This window comes from Hoplias malabaricus, chromosome 16, assembly GCF_029633855.1.
Source record: "Hoplias malabaricus isolate fHopMal1 chromosome 16, fHopMal1.hap1, whole genome shotgun sequence".
NCBI classification, from domain to species: Eukaryota; Metazoa; Chordata; class Actinopteri; order Characiformes; family Erythrinidae; genus Hoplias; species Hoplias malabaricus.
Genome location: NC_089815.1, coordinates 11,744,346 through 11,765,416, shown reverse-complemented (window position 1 = coordinate 11,765,416; position 21,071 = coordinate 11,744,346). Strand labels below are relative to the sequence as shown.

General features: G+C 39.7%; 1 protein-coding gene across 2 annotated transcripts; it reads left to right on the top strand.

Moving 5' to 3' along the window:
• Window positions 1-871: 871 nt before the first annotated feature.
• anxa2b (annexin A2b) lies at window positions 872-19,320 on the top strand. Of its 2 annotated transcripts, none has more exons than XM_066648301.1 (12): window positions 872-925; window positions 1,461-1,554; window positions 3,435-3,529; window positions 6,235-6,348; window positions 9,178-9,268; window positions 11,486-11,565; window positions 13,208-13,267; window positions 14,015-14,108; window positions 14,800-14,895; window positions 16,159-16,217; window positions 16,575-16,697; window positions 19,064-19,320. In XM_066648301.1, the coding sequence occupies exons 1-12, from the start codon at window positions 875-877 to the stop codon at window positions 19,121-19,123; spliced, it is 1,017 nt and encodes a 338-aa protein (XP_066504398.1). In that variant the 5' UTR covers window positions 872-874; the 3' UTR covers window positions 19,124-19,320. The 2 variants fall into 2 exon arrangements, with proteins under 2 accessions (XP_066504398.1, XP_066504397.1); XM_066648300.1 differs by having other exon boundaries at window positions 875-929; window positions 1,468-1,554.
• Window positions 19,321-21,071: the final 1,751 nt, after the last annotated feature.

Here is a 21,071-nt window from a genome sequence, read left to right as displayed (position 1 = left end):
TGGAGTTCAGAGAATGGATAAGGAGGTTTTCATAATGTTATGGTTGATTGAAATATAACGATCATTTATTCATTCATTGTCTGTAACTGCTTATCCAGTTCAGGGTTGTGGTGGGTATGGAATCACTAGGCAAAAGGCGGGAACACACCCTGGAGAGGGCGCCAGTACTTTGCAGGGTGACACACACTCACACATAGACTCACACCTAGGGACACTTTTTCGAGTCGCCAATCCACCTACCAACGTGTGTTTATAGATCGTGGGAGGAAACTGGAGCACCCGGAGGAAACCCAAATGGACACAGAGAAACACACCAAACTCCTCACAGACAGTCACCCGGAGTGGGACTTGAACCCACAACCTCCAGGTCCCTGGAGCTGCGTGACTGCCACCATGCTGCCCTATAATGCACATACTTAATATTGTAATAATATTAAATATTTTAATATTCATATTAAAATATTGAGGGCGGCACAGGTGCGCAGCAGGTAGTGTCGCAGTCACACAGCTCCAGGAACCTGGAGGTTGTGGGTTCGATTCCCACTCCGGGTGACTGTCTGTGAGGAGTTGGTGTGTTCTCCCCGTGTCCACGTGGGTTTCCTCCGGGTGCTCCGGTTTCCTCCCACAGTCCAAAAACACACGTTGGTAGGTGGATTGGCGACTCCAAAGTGTCCGTAGGTGTGAGTGTGTGAGTGAATGTGTGTGTGTGTCTGTGTTGCCCTGTGAAGGACTGGCGCCCCCTCCAGGGTGTATTCCCGCCTTGCGCCCAATGATTCCAGGTAGGCTCTGGACCCACCGTGACCCTGACTTGGATAAGCGGTTACAGATAATGAATGAATGATTAAAATATTGTATCCCCTACAGGAAAGTAAGAATGGCACTGGTCTCTCAGTTTTTGGGACAGTTAACACTGGGTCACGGAGGTGTGAGTATCAAATAGATATCATTAATTCAGTTTTGTGATGAAATACATCAATGCCAAATTTAAAAATTGTGTTATCAATGCCAGTTTATCTACTGTCAACATTAGATTTTGCTCAGGAACACAGAGTAAAAAATGAATAGATAGAAACATAGATATAAAAAAATAGAATGTAAGCTATAAAATAAATCTGATACACTTATCATGATGTAGATTAGTTATGAGGGGCGGAGTCAAGAGGTGGTTGTTATGGGTAGAGCTTTGCCTACAGGGTAGAGTGGAGTAGGCAAGTGTCAGGGTATGTTTGCCTGGGGTGGATGACACATTGTAATTTTTAATAAAATAACAGTAAAACTACTGTAAAATATTTTAAAATATCATTCTGCCTCTAATTCTATTAAAATGGCAGTAAATGTATGTTTTGCAGATTTAAAAACAAAAACTGAAGTATTTCAACTAGATCAAGTGATGTTAAGCAAGTACTTAACCCAAGTGCTTTTTTGACTGCTAAATCTTTATTCTCTATTTAAAACATTAGCTTAGAGAACCACGGTTCCCTACAGTGTTCCCAGCTCCAGATTTTGATGCAGATAAGGATGCATCCTGGATTGACACAGCCATTAAAACCAAGGGTAAGAGATTCTAATATGCTTATCACATTTATTTTAGCATTTACAACTTTAATATGCAGCACTGAATTCATCTGTCTTGCAGTTTTCACAATTGTAGATTTTGACAAATCATTTTGTGCACTCTTAAAGTACCAATCAGAGAGAACATTTTAATTGATACATTTCCTTATAGTATGAAAATCATATTTATAAAAAAATATTTGAATTATGGAAGTCAGTTATAAGAAATATATAAATTAGAAATAAGACCATGTGACTTCCCAAAGACAATTTTGCCATGCATTTTGCTTCCATGTTGTTGTATATGTCCTATAAAAACATGTAGATTTTCAAAAAATGTCAGTTATTTTCGAAATGTGAATGTAGCTTTCTGTGTCAGGGGTTTATTGTTGTGCTACATTAAAATCGGTAAAAAAAAATAAAAATAAATCTATTTTATCCTGGAACTACAGGACACGCCATGTTAATTGCCACCGGCACTACATTTCCCATAATGCTCCAGCGTCTTTCAAAATCTTGAGCAGCTCACGATTGCAGTCAGAGCCAGACATATTTTTGCAGTATGAACATTCGTGAATATTTATAAGTAAGTCAGCCAGGCAATAGACAAGGTAATTATAACTAATGGCGATTATAATAGCCTAATGTTAAAAGCAGGAAACACCACCCAAGGACCGGCCTTTATGAATCACTCAGTTCTAGACAATGTCATAAATCAGTCACTTTCATTGTGTACCATGTTTTTGTCAGAGGAAATGTGGGTGCAAGATAGCAAACATTGCGAAACAGATTTGCATTGTTCATGTATCTATTTAGGAATGTGCACATTAACAAAATGTATGTTATTAATGAAAATGTTTTAGTGTTAATTTGTTCTTCACTTTTCATCCATGGCAGATGCATAAACAATAATTAATGTTAAATCACTTAAACTATTTCCTGATAAACAGTATTTTTACTAGATGCACTGCTGTGCCCCTGCGATTGATTGCCAAGCAGAAGGTTATAGCTGTGCCCTTCTAAATGCCCCAGTAAAATATGTATTCTAGAAAGTCCCTGCCTATTTTCTTCCAAAGAGGCAGGAGCCTGGTATTTTATGTATGGAAATAACTGCCAGGGGCATTGCCAAAAATGGTCACCAAATGGGCAGACTTTTCTGTAAGAACTTTGGACAACTTGAGGAAGCGTCCTTAAGTGTTTAATGTTTAATTTAGGAAAGTTGAATAAATATGTTGGGGATTTTATTTTTGTTTGTTTGTTTATGTTTTTACCATCCTTTAATGATAACCTCATTATTGAGTAGTTAAGGCATATTCTAAGTCGATGGGCATGACATAGCTGTATTTACCACCGGTACATTTACATTAGAAGTGTAAGAAGGAGAAGTCTGAGGAGATTTAAGGGGGCACAGCTCCAATCCGAGCAGCTCAGATGATGCACGCTTTTATTAAATATTAGGACACTGTATTGTTCTCTCTGTCTTTGTGGGACTGCTGTATCTGCTTCTATCAGCAGATTATCTTGATGGAGAAAGAATAATTTTTGTAGCTAAACTTATTAAGTTAGGCCACTTCAAACACAGAAAAACCTTTAGTACATAGTAGAAAAGATGTTTCTTAAAAATTATATCATGTTTGGACTGACAACCATGTTGTAATAACTTAATACATTGCAAAACCACATTTTGTCCCCAGTGTATGTTGGAGGAGTATGTGTTGGTTGGAGTACACATGTATTTAGACTTTGAACTTGAGTGACTCAACAACTGATGTCTTTATCAGTCGTGGCATGTCTGGCATTAAATAGTTTCATTACGCTAAGGTCAAACTTGTACCTTCAGCTCAATAATGCCACCTTTTCACCCATCCTCCCATCTGTAGGTGTGGATGAGCATGTAATCATTGACATCCTGACCAGACGAACCTTCGCCCAGAGGAGAGAGATCGCTTTTGAGTATGAGAGGAAAGAAAAAAAGGTGGACACTGTCAAAAATGTGCCATTGATCATACACTCACAGAATCAGATACATTAATGTGCTTATTTTTATCCTGGTTTTAAGTTTTAAGTCATTTATACATCACTGTGTTCAAACGATTTGTATACCTTCTGTTCCATATTGTGCCATATCAAATCATATATGAGGACTGTACGGAACTACAGATTAATTACATATTTAGTTTTTTGAGTATTTAGCATTTTTACCACCTTAAAGTAGCAGATAATATTTTTGAAACTTATTATATATTATGTTTAAATTTTTGGAACATTTTGTTTGTAGTCCCTCAGTGAACAAGTTTAGGCTTCATAGAATTGGTTACAAACATTGGGCAACCAAGTTTAAAATATGTATAGCACAGAAGTTTGACGCTTAAAGACCACTAGATGTCAGCTTAATAACTTTTTCACAGTGTGACGATGAATAATTGCAAGTGAAATAGAATGATTGCTCCTTTAAACACCAACTGAATACAACCCAGTTGGGGCACAGTAAAAAGTAAATAAAATTATTTGAAAGCTATATTTAATTGTAACATTACAAAGACAACATGTGTAAATATGTTCAATTTTCTATTACATGCCAGCAAAACAAAAAAATAAATTGGATGGGGCAACCAAAGACAAAACAAGTAATAAAAACGGTGATTGGTTCTTTTAGAACTAAAAAAGTTACTCTGTGAAAGACTGTACTGCAGCAGGTAGTGTCGCAGTCACACAGCTCCAGGGACCTGGAGGTTGTGGGTTCAAATCTTGCTGGATCCGGGTGACTGTCTGTGAAGAGTTTGATGTGTTCTCCCTGTGTCTGCGTGGGTTTCCGGTTTCCTACCACAGTCCAAAAACACACACTGGTAGGTGAATTGGCGACTCAAAAGTGTCCGTAGGTGTGAGTGTGTGTCACCCTGTGAAGGACTGGCGTCTGCTCCAGGGTGTGTTCCTGCCTGCCCAGTGATTCCGGGTAGGCTCCGGACCCACCAAAGAACTGAATAAGCGGTTTCAGACAATGAATGTATAAATGTAAAATTTCAAAGAACTTGACAAAAATTACAGAGTGCTATGGTTGAACATTTCCTGCCTAGTGCAAAAGCTCTCTATCTGCAGCCTAGGTTTCTGACATACCCCTCTTAACCCATTGTCACAGATGGTACTTAAGATGTGCAAAGAGGCAGGTACATACACATTTTACACCAAATACAGCCTGAAAGCCACTACCTTACAGAAACTGATGTGTACTTGCCTGCTTCTTTGGGTTTATATAAATAAACAGAGACAACAATATGAAATGTCACTTATTGAGTCATGAAACATAAAAACATACAAATAAATTATTTGTCTTCAGGGTCTAAAAGCTCACTAAATTCATCAATGAGAGAATCAAATGATTGAGCATTGTCCTGTCTGATCAATCTGTACACTCACACATTGGAATCACACATGTACAAACAATATATATTAAGGAATACTGGTAACTAATAATGCCAATTGTAGGACAGTTATATATGACACATGAGATCTTGATATTATACAGAACATAAAATAATGGCACATTCTCTTGTGTGATGTTGTCCAAATAAATGTCAGCCATTCCTTTCCACATTAACACCACTCCTGCTGCCTTCACTGTGAATGGATAGGGCTAAACTACTGTAGGCTAAGGGGGTCCTTGTATGTAAATATACTAATTTGTGTAACGTTAAATATGTATCGCCTGTTTTGCAAATATAACATTTATATAGAAATTTTTATAACATTTATGTTTAAATAGTACCTCAGCTTGTATACAAGAAGTGAAAAAGTGAAATAAGCTAGCTGGCTAGCTAGGTAATTCAAACAGTGTATAAAAACTTCAGCCAGGTACAAATGACAGTAATTTGTCCCCCTTAAATATACAGTCCCACCTTAAAAGACACAGAGCTTCTGAACATAAACAAACCAGAGAACAGCTTTTCCCTCCACAATTGTAGATGCTCCCTTTAATAGCTGGTAGCAAAAACACAGTTAGAATTGACATTACACAATATACAGGATCATTAAAACGTAACTGCACTTTCCAAAGTCATGGATACAGTATAGTAGTAGGTTATACGGACAGAAAATTGTATTGACAATAAATAAATGCAATACTTAACTATATGCATAAATAATGTAGACTACAAATGCTACACAAACCTAAGCTATAGGAACATTAATTTATTCATTATCGGTAATTGCTTATCCAGGTCAGGGTCGTGGTTCGTCCGAAGCGTACTCACTGGGCGCAAGGCGGGAACACACTCTGGAGGGGGCACTAGTCCTTCGCAGGGCGACACACACTCACATGTATGGACACTTTTGAGTAGCTAATCCACCTACTAATGTGTGTTTGTGGACTGTGGGAGGAAACCCAAGCAGACACTGGGAGAATACACCATACTCCTCACAGTCACCTGGAGTAGGGCTTAAACCCACACCCCCAGGTCCCTGGAGATGTGTGAAATTTGTTCTAAATAGATTATTGATAAATTGTCAAGATGTGCAATGTAAATCCAGCTAATATAGCCATTGAAAAATATATATAAATTAATAAACCAATATGTTATATTTGAACATAAGATAATGGTCTATAGAAAAGATAAACTATGTAAGAAGCAGAATAGTCATTGTTGATTAGATTGTTTATATTTATTGCATTTCTGAATAATGTAGGATATGATTACAGCCCTAAAAGCGGCACTTTCGGGCTCTCTAGAGACTGTGATTCTGGGTTTAATGAAGAGTACAACTGAATTTGATGCCTTTGAACTCAGAGCATCAATGAAGGTAAGTCTCTTTTTTTTTTAATTAAACATTTTACATCATTCTGCTCTGTGTTTACATGCACTGATAATCTGATATATTCAGAATCTGATTTTGGCAATAATACATAAATCAATAGACAATGGCTATTCCACAAATAATCTCCCCTCAGTGGTCAAATAGTTTAATGTCCCGGCACCATTTTCTTATTGGCAAAGAATATCAGGGTTAATTAAGACTTTATTGTGTTAAAACCCCATTACTGGCCTAAAATCCATTTTTAAATAAATCTGATTTTTTGAAATCAGTGGTTAATTTACAAGCTTTTTCAGAATATGATAATGAGAATACCTTTGAGATTTCGTGAAATCACATTATGCAGGATTCATAGCCATCCATATAATCAGACGCTGAAATATGATATTGGTGAATGTATAATCATGTATGTGAACACAAACAATATAAATGTAACATAGTTTGTAGGCATTTAAAGGAAACTGCTTTTTCATTTTTCATGGGTGCCCTCATACTCAGCTCAACTGCTCATCCCACAAATGCAATTTCCTTACAATTGTGGCACCCTTTCAAAGGGAAATTAACAGGCTTTCCAATGGTATAAGATTTATTGGGAAGAAGCATTGTTACAACAAAGGAAAAATATACCAAACATTTCCTTACTTTTTGTGCTATATTTATTACATTTCATATTATAGGAATTATCTCTTTGAAGTCATGTAAATCATGTAATAAGAGCTAAGATTTTTCCAGCTTCAGCTCAGCTGATAAACAAGTGACTATTAAGAAAAGCTAATTATATTTGTCTTTTTAAATTTAATTTTTTAAAAATCTGATTCATTACGGTCGGGGGCCCTGGCGTTCTGATCCTCGGTTACTGAAACTGGCTTTTGGAACAGTGAAGCAGAAGAAAGAGTCCTATCAAGCCTGGTTGGCTCAGGGGACTCCGGAGGCAGCCGACAGGTACCGAGGAGCCAAGCGTCTTGCGGCCTCGGCGGTCGCTGAGGCAAAAACTCGGGTGTGGGAGGAGCTCGGTGAGAACATGGAAAACGACTTTCGGTCGGCTCCGAGAAGTTTCTGGCAAACCGTCAGGCGACTCAGGAGGGGAAAGCAGTTTTCCACCAACACTGTATATGGTGGGGGTGGGGAACTGTTGACCTCGACTGGGGACGTCACCAGACGGTGGAAGGAATACTTCAAGGATCTTCTCAATCCCACCAGCACGTCTTACGCTGAGGAAGCAGAGCTTGGGGACCCCGGGGGGTCAAAGTGGCCAAGGTGGTAGGGAAACTCCTTGGCGGTAGGGCCCCGGGGGTGGATGAGGTTCACCCCGGGTTCCTCAAGGCTCTGGATGTTGTGGGGCTGTCCTGGTTTACACGTCTTTGCAACATCGCATGGACATCGGGGGCAGTGCCTCTGGACTGGCAGACTGGGGTGGTGGTTCCCCTTTTCAAAAAGGGGGATCTGAGGGTGTGTTCCAACTATAGGGGGATCACACTCCTCAGCCTCCCCAGTAAGGTCTATGCGGGGGTACTGGAGAAGAGAGTCCGACTGATAGTTGAACCTCGGATCCAGGAGGAACAATGCGGATTCCGTCCCGGTCGTGGAACACAGGACCAGCTCTTTACCCTCGCTAGGATCCTGGAGGGTGCATCGGAGTTTGCTCAACCAGTCTACATGTGTTTTGTGGATCTGGAGAAGGCATTCGACCGTGTCCCTCGGGGTATTCTGTGGGGGGTGCTCAGGGAGTATGGGGTACTGGGCTCTTTGTTACGAGCTATCCAGTCCCTGTACAAACAGAGCTGGAGTCTGGTTCGTATGGCTGGCAGTAAGTCTGACTGGTTTCCAGTCGGAGTTGGACTCCGTCAGGGCTGCCCTTTGTCACCGGTTCTGTTCACAATTTTTATGGACAGAATTTCTCGGCGTAGCCAAGTGGCGGAGGGTGTCCGGTTTGGTGGTCTCAGGATTCCATGTCTGCTTTTTGCAGATGATGTGGTCTTGTTGGCTTCATCGAGCCGGGACCTCTTGCTGGACCAGTTTGCAGCCGAGTGTGAAGCGGTAGGGATGAGGATCAGCACCTCCAAGTCCGAGTCCATGGTACTCAGCCGGAAAAGGGTGGAGTGCTCTCTCCAGGTTGGAAGTGAGATCCTGCCTCAAGTGGAGGAGTTTAAATACCTCGGGGTCTTGTTCACGAGTGAGGGAAAGATGGAGCGTGAGATTGACAGGCGGATCGGTGCAGCGTCAGCAGTAATGCGGGCTCTGTACGGGTCCGTTGTGGTGAAGAGAGAGCTGAGCAGAAAATCAAAGCTCTCGATTTACCGTTCAATCTACGTCCCAACCCTCACCTATGGTCATGAGCTTTGGGTAGTGACCGAAAGAACGAGATTGCGGGTACAAGCGGCTGAAATGAGTTTTCTCCGCAGGATGTCTGGACTCTCCCTTAGAGACAGGGTTAGGAGCTCGGACATCCGGGAGAGACTCGGAGTGGAGCCGCTGGACGCCTTCCTGGAGAGGTGTTCCGGGCATGTCCAACGGGGAGGAGGCCCCGGGGCAGACCAAGAACACGCTGGAGAGACTATATGTCTCGACTGGCCTGGGAACGCCTCGGTATATCCCCGGAGGAGCTAGAGTCGGTGGCTGGGGAGAGGGAGGTCTGGGTTTCTTTGCTCCGACTGCTTCCCCCGCGACCTGGACCCGGATAAGCGGTGGATAATGGATGGATGGATGGTTCATTCCAGAGCACAATTATTTGGATGAATCTGGCGTTTATTTCATGTAAATAAATTGTTCAACAGAATCGAATCATTAAAATATCCCAATCATTCTGTATATTTGCAGGGTCTCGGCACTGATGAGGAGAGTTTGATTGAGCTGGTCTGCTCTCGAAGCAATGAGGAGCTTTTGGATATCAAGAGGCTCTACAAAGAAAGTGAGTGAAACTGTCTCTGACTCTTTGATGCATCTGGATCAAACCTGGGATTCTGCCTTAAAATTGTGATCTTATTCTCATGGCTGACAGGTTCTGGTCTGAATCTAACTTTTTCTGACCCTAATTTAAAGAAACACTTATGTAATATTTGTACCTTAAAATTATAGCTTCAAAATATTTTGCAGTGCTTTACTCACCTGTAGTAGGGAGAATAGAGCCTCTGTTGTTGCCACTCTGGACTTGGCACTGAAGAAACTACACCTTATAAGTTTGGAGGAGGGTATAAAACTTCCCACTCCCTGTGGATTTCAGTACAGTGCTGTAAAAATGCTTAGGGCAGGCCAAGGAGCAAAAATCCCAAATCTTACAGTTTTAATTTAATCAAATAATGTGTTCAAATGTAGAAAGCCTATTATAGCCATTTGTACCTTGATATACTACTGATATAGAGAACATTTTTTAAAAATTCACTGAGAAATGTGTTTAAGCCAATTAAGTCTAGGAAATATATATAATAATGATTATAATATTAACTATTTTATATAGTAACAACATTTAAGAGCGGTGTGGTGATGTTACAGGTAGTGTCCCTGTTACACAGCTTCAGGGTCCTGGGGTTATGGGTTCAAATGTCACTTCATGTCACTCTCTGTGAGGAGTTTGTTCTTCCCGTATCTCAAGTTTGTTTTCCAGATGCTCTGGTTTCCTCACACAATCAAAAAACTGCTTAAAGGAGAATTGGATATTCAACGTGTCAAAATATGTTAATATATTAAAAAAAAAACATATAGAAAGCCAGGTAATATATTATTAATAAATACTGTACCTTTAGATCACTTCGTAAACAAATTATAATTTATTAGTATGGTGTAGGGCCTCATTTTGCGGCCAATACAGCGTAAATTTGTCTTGGGAATGACATACAAGTCCTGCACAGTGGTCAGAGGGATTTTAAGCCATTCTTCTTGCAGGATAGTGGCCAGGTCACTACGTGATGCTGGTGGAGGAAAACGTTTCCTGACTTGCTCCTCCAAAACACCCCAAAGTGGCTCAATAATATTTAGAGGGAGATGTTCAACTTCACTTTCATGTTCATCAAACCAATCTTTCACCAGTCTTGCTGTGTGTGTTGGTGCAATGTCATCCTGATACACGGCACCGCCTTCAGGATACAATGTTTGAACCATTGGATGCACATGGTCCTCCAGAATGGTTCGGTAGGCCTTGGCAGTAATGCGCCCATCTAGCACAAGTATTGAGCCAAGGGAATGCCATGATATGGCAGCCCAAACCATCACCGATCCACCCCCATGCACAGTCTGGGTGGTACGCTTCTTTGGGGCTTCTCCACACCGTAACTCTCCCGGATGTGGGGAAAACAATAAAGGTGGACTCATCAGAGAACAATACATGTTTCACATTGTCCACAGCCCAAGATTTGCGCTCCTTGCACCATTGAAACCGACGTTTGGCATTGACATGAGTGACCTAAGGTTTGGCTATAGCAGCCCGGCCGTGTATATTGACCCTGTGGAGCTCCCGAGGGACAGTTCTGGTGGAAACAGGAGAGTTGAGGTGCACATTTAATTCTGCCGTGATTTGGGCAGCCGTGGTTTTGTTTTTTGGATAAAATCCGGGTTAGCACCCGAACTTTCAGACAGCTTCCTCTTGCGTCCACAGTTAATCCTGTTGGATGTGTTTCGTCCTTCTTGGTGGTATGCTGACATTACCCTGGATACTGTGGCTCTTGATACATCACAAAGACTTGCTGTCTTGGTCACAGATGCACCAGCAAGACATACACCAACAATTTGTCCTCTTTTTGTGACTCAGGTATGTCACCCATAATGTTGTGTGCACTGCAATATTTTGAGCAAAACTGTGCTCTTACCCTCTGCTAATTGAACCTTCACACTCTGCTCTTACTGGTGCAATGTGCAATTAATGAAGATTGGTGACCAGGCTGGTCCAGTTTAGCCATGAAACCTCCCACACTAAAACGACAGATGTTTCAGTTTCATTGTCCAACCCCTGTATGTATGTATGTATGTATGTATATATATATATATATATATATATATATATATATATATATATATATATATATATATATATATTTTTTTTTTTTTTTTGTGTTGGCCAATAATGGGTCATTGTAAAAGAACAGCAGAATGTTTTAAACTCTGGTTGAGAGAGAGTTTTTCTTCCTGTCTACAGTATTTAAGAAGGAGCTGGAAAAAGACGTGGCTGGTGATACCTCTGGGGATTTTGCAAAGTTGCTGCTGGCTCTGGTTCAGGTGAAGCCCAACACACAGTGATCTCGCAACAACACCATACATGCCATATGGCCAAAGGTACTATTGTTGGATGATTAATCCATTATAAATAGCATTCCAACGTATCCCAAAGGGATTTAATGGTGCACCATCTCTCCACAGAACATACTTCCGCTATTCTATAGCCCAGTGCTACATGAGGTTTAACATCTCTATGCTCAAAGTTCATGTGTTGCTGTTCCCATTTTGTTTCATACTGATTCATGGGGATTACAGAAGTAGTAAACACACAAGTGAGGTTCTGTAATCACTGTGAGTGCACTTTAAAGTAGCTGAATTCACGTAACGTGTATAATGAGCATCTACAAACATATGGACACCCAGTTTGATGGGATGGGATGTGTGTGTATACACTGATGAACATTATAATGTCATTATAACCTCTTTGTTTTTGCACTTAATGTCCATTTGATCAACTCCACTTTATTATTTTATTTCTACAGTTTACTTGTAGTGCTTTTCATATACAATAACCATGTTTACATGCAGCCTGATAACCCAATCTGATGAATAGCTCCATATTAGAATAGAATGTGTTTATGTATAAAACAAATCTGCCATTCTGATAGCATATTTTATCCGATTGAATGAAGCAGGTAATCCTTTAAATAGAAGAATAATAGCCATTTAAACTCCTGTATCTAATTACATTTCCCAATCTGAAAGTTACTTTCTGCCCATGAGCCGAGGTTTCACAAGACAACAGTAAGGCAACACTATTAGAGGTAAAGGGGTCTTACGGTGTGTTTTGTGGGTGCGAGATAATCTTTTATTAACTCACATAAAATCATGAATGACTGCCATGACATACAGATATTCTGCTTCCACTCAGAGTCTATTAATTCCTTCAGGCAAAATAAAAAAAAAGTCTTATAACAAAATTCCAATGTATGTTCACGAAACAAGTATCTTTTAGCAGCCTCATATTTCAGGCAATTACATATTTCCAACAGAAAGGTCACCAGTTCCCCACATTTGCCAAACTTGAGCCCCTTTCACACATGAATGGCAGCCTGGAAGTTTTCTGGACTTAGAGGAACCGTATGTGTGAATGCAAATGTTCCTAATATTTGTACCAGACCTTACCTGCACTTTTTTGACGGCAAGCCCACTAGTACAAGTAAGAAGTGACAATGTTCTGGAGAATAATGTCATGTCTCACACGAGCCGCTGGTTCACTATGCCTGAACCAAGCAGATCATATCTGATGCGGAAAATCTCCAGCGGTACCTTACATTTGCGAAAGGACAACTCAGAAGCATGTCCAGGCCTAATTATTCTTATTCAGTATTCATTCCTTCATTGCCTGTAACCGATTATCTAGGTCAAGGTTGGGGTGTGTCCGGAGCCTAGCTGGAATCACTGGGCGCAGGACAAGAACACACCCTGAAGGGAGCCCCAATCTATGCAGGATGACACACACTCACACATTCACACATATGGACACCAAATTCAGAGGAAAAGATAAAGTCCAATCTGCACATTTAGAACTACTGCATGCACCTATGGGCTCATAAAAATGGGCAATGAGAGCAGAACCAATAATAATAATGTTTTGACTGAGGTGTGTATGCGTTTCCTATTTCAATGCCCTGTTTCACAGGCAAGGAGAGAGGAACCCAGCAACGTAGTGGACTATGAGAAGATCGACAATGACGCCAGAGTAAGTGTCATTTTAAAATGGAGATTCTTTGAGGAATAGATATTATGCAGAAGTAGGTATAGCTATTTGGGTAAAACAGTGTCTAAAGCTTGTGTTTCATTCATTTATTCATTATCTGTAAGCGCTTATCCAGTTCAGGGTCGCGGTGGGTCCAGAGCCTACCTGGAATCATTGGGCGCAAGGCAGGAACACACCCTGGAGGGGGCGCCAGTCCTTCACAGGGCAACACACACATTCACACCTACGGACAATTTTGAGTCGCCAATCCACCTACCAACGTGTGTTTTTTGACAGTGAGAGGAAACCGGAGCACCCGGAGGAAACCCACGCAGATACGGGGAGAACACACCAAATCTTCACAGACAGTCACCTCGAGCGGGTGACTTGAACCCACAACCTCCAGGTCTCTGGAGCTGTGTGACTGCAACAGTTAATCTCCTGACTACAAATAGATAAATAAATAATGAATGAATTAATGAAATAAACATGGGCTTTTGAACAATGACCTCACTCTTGTGATAAAATGTCATATTTCAAAAAAAAAAAAAAAACTTCAGAGGAGAAAAAGTAAATAAAAAGTAAAAACATGCTTTCAGTAGAATTTAATGGAACAGACATTTCTGAGATTTAAGAGCATTTCTATTGGTCCATTTAGTATGAAATTTTAACACAGCATAAAAGAAGCTGACATTTAGGAGTTATGCTTGTTTTATTATTGATGTTGTGTTTTTTGTTGTTGTTATTTAGGCCCTCTATGAGGCAGGTGTGAAGAGGAAGGGAACGGATGTGATTACCTGGGTAAACCTATTCTCAGAGAGGAGTGTGCCTCACCTTCGCAAAGGTAAACCTCCCTGAGGCTCCCGAGTGAGGCCGTGAGCGAAGTAGCCAAAGCGCTGGCTCTCTCATCAGGAGATCACTGGTTCAATATCTGTTGATGCCTCAGCTACATGAGGCTTGGGAGTCCAAGACCAGAATTTGCTTTGCTCCCTTGCTTCACTCTCCTTCTCATCTCAAAACAAGCACATTAAAGTTGGTGGAGTTGGGTTAGCAGTAGTTTAAATAATCAGAACTAACTGGCTTCAAATGTCTCTTAAAGCCTCAAACATCCAAGGTTTTGAGTTTTGGGCCTCATACTGCACAGTGCCAGCCAGAATGGGCCTATATCAGCTGGTGTGACAGATCTGGTCATTAGCTGCTCTTCTCTGGTATGTCAAGGTGTCTAGTGACATTGCATTGGTGGCAGTGGGAAAAGAGGTGGGGGGTTAACATCATGTGTCTCAGATGAAATCATGTGCTTGTCCTCACTTTCACAATGTTGGTGGCATCATGTGTTATAATGAGATTTAAGCAAACAGGGTATTTGAAGATGATCCATGGCTGAGTGAAAATTCAACCAAAACCTATGTGTAAATATAAAACTTAAAAAAGATGCCACTGTATACAATAGCAAAAATACTTTATAAATTCAAAGGATAAACCTTTCACAAAAATGGTCTGCTCATAATCAATCTCTCTCTCTCTCTCTCTCTCAGTGTTTGAGAGATATAAGAGCTACAGTCCATATGACATAAAGGACAGCATCCGGAAGGAGGTGAAGGGGGACCTGGAGAAATCCTTCCTTACATTAGGTACCAAATTGGACACACACACACAAGCACACACAGTCTATGTAGCACAGTAAAGACAAGTCACCAAAATGAGTGACAAAGTTGATGGTTAGAGCAGAAGGCTGTGTTCTCTCTCTCTCTCTCTCTCACACACACACACACACACACACACACACACACACACACACACACATATATAACTGAAGTGACTGCTTCATATCTTCTTAAACACAATCACAAGCTGTTTGGTGAAAGACGTTGTTTGATTTTGTGGAAAGCCCTGCAGTGATTGGTCCAGAGCCAGGGGAACGAGACCCCCTTGCAGAGAGCAAGCCCACTGCCACTAATAATAGTCTCTCTCTCTCTCATTATCATTACAGTGTGCAATACATTATTGCAACATTAACTTTAGCACTGACTGAAATTTTCTGTCTGTTTCTGAGGGCGGCACGGTGGCGCAGCAGGTAGTGTCGCAGTCACACAGCTCCAGGGGCCTGGAGGTTGTGGGTTTGATTCCCGCTCCAGGTGACTGTCTGTGAGGAGTTGGTGTGTGCTCCCCTTGTCCACGTGGGTTTCCTCTCACAGTCCAAAAACACACATGGATTGGTGACTCCAAAGTGTCCGTAGGTGTGAGTGTGAGTGAATGTGTGAGTGTGTCTGTGTTGCCCTGTGAAGGACTGGCGCCCCCTCCAGGGTGTATTCCCCGCCTTGCGCCCAAAGATTCCAGGTAGGCTCTGGACCCACCGTGACCCTGAATTGGATAAGCGGTTACAGATAATGAATGAATGAATGTCTGTTTCTGATGATGTGATTAATATGGAATATGGGCCTGGGATTTGTATTGGTTGGTGTTTTCCTGTGGATCATTCTTCAGAATCCTGCATTAAGGCCTTTGTTGGATGCTTGTCCCATATCTTGAAACTGAGCAGACCCCATACCCACTGCCTCAATTCACAAAACAGTACAGTGCAAGTCAACTGTTTACAATGTCCTCCTGATTGAATACAGTGCTCTGAAAATTTTTACCTTACTACTTTCACTGCCTTTTTCAACAGTGTTGTCTCTGGCTGCAGCCCTGCCTCAGTACTCTTTTCTGAAATTGTTAGGGTATATTTTTGTCTGCATCCTTAGCGATTGTAGCTCCTGATGTGAGGAAAACAGACTGAACTCAAGACCAGGTTAAAAATATTAAGCGCAGTTACCTCAGGAGTGCAGTTTTAAAGCAATTAGTTCCTGATGCTTTCAAGACCACAAATTTTATTTCTCTCTCTTTTCCTTTTTTAGTGGAGTGCTTTGAAAACAAACAACTGTACTTTGCCAGTAGACTCAATGATGCCATGAAGGTAAATTATTTTTTGTTTGTTTTCTCTTCTTGAATAATCTCTTGGTAATCAAACTATAACATACAGCCTATTTTTCACAAAGTTTTCTGCAGTTATACTTTATCTCAGTGTAAAAACCCCAGCAAGAAGAAATCTAGGTAATAGCATCTGCCAAATGTCATAAACGTAAATTTTATCATAAGTGAGGACGATTCCAAAGAAACCCACATCGATTTATTTGTAAATGTAAAATACAGGTCAGATGGATAAATATGGAAATATACTTTATTAATATACTTTATAATTCACTGTTTTATGCATATGTGCATTTGTGCATTGTGTGTCTGTGTGTCTGTGTGTGTGTGTTTGCTTGCGTAGGGTAAATCAGTGAAGGAGAAAGTCCTGACTCGCATAATAGTTTCCCGCTGTGAAGTGGACCTCATGAAAATCCGCATAGAGTTCAAGAAGCAGTTTGGAAAGTCACTCTACCAGGCAATCTCAGTCAGTACACAGCCACACACACAAACACGTTTTTAAATAAAATATATGACATCAGAGCATACAGTCATACAGTAGAAACTTATTCAAATTAAAGCTCCTAACATTTGGCTATTTGCACTCCAAAAAAATAAAAAATAAAAATCACTGTATGATTTAGCAAGGGGAAAAATCTTAAATCATATTGATATATTTCACATTTCCTGTTTTATAATGTTATATTATGAAGTTTATTTTTCTAGGCATTATATGCTTGTTTTGCATCAGTTACTGACCTGGATGCCAGTGAGTCTAGGAATGCTCTGGACCCACCGCGTCCCTGAACTGGATCATTGGTTACAGTCAATAAATGAAGGAATTAATGAATTTCACCCCTCTGACAGATAATTTTGATTGATTTAAACATATGTTTTAAAATGTGAAGCTGTTCCCTACGGCCACTTTTTAGTTCATGCATATATGATGATCGTGCACAATTTTAGATTTTGTATATAGTTTTTGCTACATGAAGCTGAATTCAGTTATTATCATGAGTGTTTACAAACCTTTGTACAAACGGAATATATTGTCATTGTTGGGTTCAGGGGCCTTATTTATAAAGGGTATGTATGCACAAAAACAGATCTGAAATTGCAGAAACTGTGATTCATAAATTTTACATAAAAATGAGCATATATTTAAGCGAGGTTTGACCCATGTTTGACCATAAATCTTTGCGGGGAGAGCGCAAAATGGTGACAGCATGTGGTAAAATAGAGAATTGCAAGTAAGTGTGCAAACAATTCTCACGTATCCGTCTATAACTCATAAAGATTTAAAATAACGAAGATTAACACCCACTTGTTCAAATTAACTTTAATTATTTCTTTATATACTGCATTTTTTAAAGTTACATTGCTTGATCTATTTCATTGTATTTTATTTGTAGTGTTGTTTTACTCTCGCTTCTTTAATTTCACTCTATTTTATTCAGATTTATTCATTTAAATTTTAGTCTATATTGTTTTATCTCACTGTAATATTCATTTGCAAAGCGTATTTTAAACTCTTTTTTGAAAAGTGCAGTATAAGTTAATTATTATTATTAGAAATTAAACTTTAATAAACAGACAATAAGTGGTTATGAGCTGGTAATTTCTTGATATAATTACAAGCCTAAAGAGCTGTAACTTGCACACATAATCACGATGATGACTGTTTAATGAGCTGATTTAACTCTGTTTACTGCTGCAGCCCCATGTTGTCACTAAACTAATTTTTGTGGCAATCGTTTGTAATCCCACAACTGTATGGCGTCAGATCCACGTCAAAAATCACAAGCGTGTAAAACCATTTCGCGCGCAGACAAATCACTGCTTGCGAGAAAAAGAAAAAAAAAAAACTCGCTCAAGGAGAAGCACACTCTGGCGCCACTTGGCTTCTTTCCGCGCGCGGTTTTGAAAGTCCGGGGGCGGGGTCAGTGATATTCCCCAGTAAACAATTGAAATACGTTGAAAATACGTTGAAATAACGTAATGACTGCCATCTAATCAACGTTCTCTTAAGGTTGAAAATGAAAGTTGAAAAGACGTCCAAACACAGACATTGAAAAGACGACTATTAGACGTATTTTGGACGTCCATTGATGCTATTAATTGGTCCTGAAATAAATTACTTGTATAAAACGCGTTTTGGACGTCCACTGACGTTATCGATTGGTCACCACTTAACTAACTTATTAAGATGGATTTTGGACGTCCACGACGTTTAAAATATGTCCTTGACGGACAGACTATTTTTAGACCTATTTTGAACGTCCAGGGACGTTCCTTGTTTACTGGGTCCTTTCAGCGAATGCTATTGGCTGATGTTTCGTGTCAGCCTCTGAAAAGTGTCAGCCTCTGAAAAGCCTTCTTCGAGCACTGAGATCTCCCTGTAGTTGGCCGTTCAGTTTAGTTTTGAAGTGGGGCAAATGGAAAACAGGAGACTGTTTAGCTATTACCTGCTTTCTTATCTGAAAACAGAAAAGAAACTAACAAAGATATTAAACAGGACAATTTAAACTAGAGTAGAAAAATTAATTGTTTTTATATCACACTAAAATGTAGTATCGCTTTCACAACACAAGCCAATCAGCCATAATATTAAAACCACATACCTCATGATGTGTAGGCCTCACATCTGTGACCAGTCTGCAGCTGTGCAGCTCTTTATATAGCAAACTGCAGTGCATTGCAGGTTCTGATTGGGTGTGAAGCAATTGGAGTGTGCGATATAACAGATAAAAGCTAAAAATAAAGTACCAAGGCTTGTGCGAAAAAGTAGTGTCCCTTCTGTATATATACAAAAACTCACATGGACACACTTCCATTTCTTATTGTTTCTCACAGGAGCACACCAAGGGAGACTACCAGAGAGCTCTACTGAACCTCTGTGGAGGAGACGATTAAACACAGCCCACTATATTTCCCATCACTCCTAGCTACAAGACTATCTTTAGACCCATTTTGAACGTCCAGGGACGTTCCTTGTTTACTGGGATTACTAAGAATGATTTGAGCTATTTTGTATACTACAACAGATTGAGGTCTCTAAAAAGCATTTGGACCAGATTAAACATCAAAACATTTATGAATGCCTATTAAATATTCTCTGTCATTAAAATTGTTTATACAAGTTGTCTGCTGTATCTGTGTGCAGTTATAAATATGTACTGTTGCTATGAAACTTGTACTTTTTCTAATAACTGCTCCACAAGATGCCGCTACGGTGTTGATGTCTTGTTCAATAAATGAGTGTAATATTTCCTCTTTCCCCCATTTATCCAGAATGCTTCCTGCAAACATACCTTATATATATCTTTTTTTCTTTTTCTTTAAATTCTTCCACAGGTGGACTGTCTCGTTTAAAATAAAAATAGCACAGAATCTCTGTTACATCCAGGCCACTAGGTGTCGGTATAAATGTTCCTTAAATCAAGAAGAAAATGACTGACCTACGCTTTAATGAAAAAAAATCTGTCAAAATATACAAAGTAATTTTTTAAGCACTGCAAAATGCACATGTTGGAAAAACAACAAGAGCATTAACAATATGTATGGCTAACTACAACTATATGCTAGAAATAATAACAATATCTTTCACTATAAATTAACAACAACAACAACAAAAAAAAAAATCTTACACTAGGTAGAATCTCTGTTAAATGTGTACAATTCTTTGACACAAAACCTTACTAAAGAGGGTACCAAATAAGCAGGGCTCTGCAGCGAATGTGTCTCAGTTATGGACTAAAATAAACAAAGAGCATATGCACACATAAAAAGCCAAATTTTGTTTCACAAATGGTGCAGCAGTTATGCTGTATGACCATAAATGTGATTTTTTTTTTACTCATCCAATATTTCTTCCAAAATGAAGGATATTAAAATGTAGTTTGTTCATTAACCGTTTGTACTCTTCTGAGAAAGCTTTGTAAAAAGATTTGGAATATTCCAGTGAGGGTTTGATTGCATTCCAACCCAAGAATATATTAGCATTCTCTATAGACAAAGAGAAATGGGTGTAATAAAATGTATGAGAAGGAAAGAATAAATTAAGAGAGTCTTATTGGGGAAGGTATTCCTCTTTCTTGTGAATGGGTCCATTTGTACAACAACTGAGTTAGTAATTACAGGACACTACAGACATATGAATCCAAACCAAATTTGTTTGAGCACTGATGTTCACTATTTAAATATTTCACTGTCACAGCTCAGTTCAGTGTCTAAATGTAAAAAAAGTTTTTTTGTGAATCTGTGTCAGATTACTGTATTATTTAGGCAGTAATAGCATTGAATGGTAATAATGTTTGTTGGCATCCTCCGGATGCACTTCATCACTGACATGTCCAGAGGGTGTGTCTGTGTGTATGTATGAGTATTTGATTTGTTTTGACAGCATCTCATCTCAGTTTTGTTTGTCTCTGAGGCACTGATCTTTAGGATTTGTATCAATATTTTATCACTTTAGTGGGTACAGGGAACCAGAGGAAGCATCTGGACCAGAGGGATTTACTCAGGTACTCCAGTAAGACTCTGGAAACAAGAGTTCTTGTTCTTTAGGGGTTATCTACAATCACAAAGACTGTCACTCTGGTGGTACACTCAAGGGTACACATTTGGTAATTTTAGTTAAGGAAAATAATAATATTATATTCCATGTTATTTGTAGAAATTGTGTTGATATGCAGCAAATATGCTCCTTTTAATCTCCACGACTATTTTGTTAAATTTTACATAATTCTATAATGAAGTCTTACAAATATCCACATCTCTTTCTTTAGAAGAGAATGTAATGTACCTTTAGGGAACACAACTGGACTTTACAACCACGGCTGCTCAGTGTATTACAAGTATA

Excerpts from the sequence above, each read along its gene's own strand:
- anxa2b (XM_066648301.1), top strand. The coding sequence starts at position 875 with ATGGCACTGGTCTCTCAGTTTTTGGGACAGTTAACACTGGGTCACGGA. Across the intron at positions 3,530-6,234 it reads ATGAGAGGAAAGAAAAAAAG|GATATGATTACAGCCCTAAA; the intron begins GTGGACACTGTC and ends TGAATAATGTAG. Across the intron at positions 16,218-16,574 it reads GACTCAATGATGCCATGAAG|GGTAAATCAGTGAAGGAGAA; the intron begins GTAAATTATTTT and ends TTGCTTGCGTAG.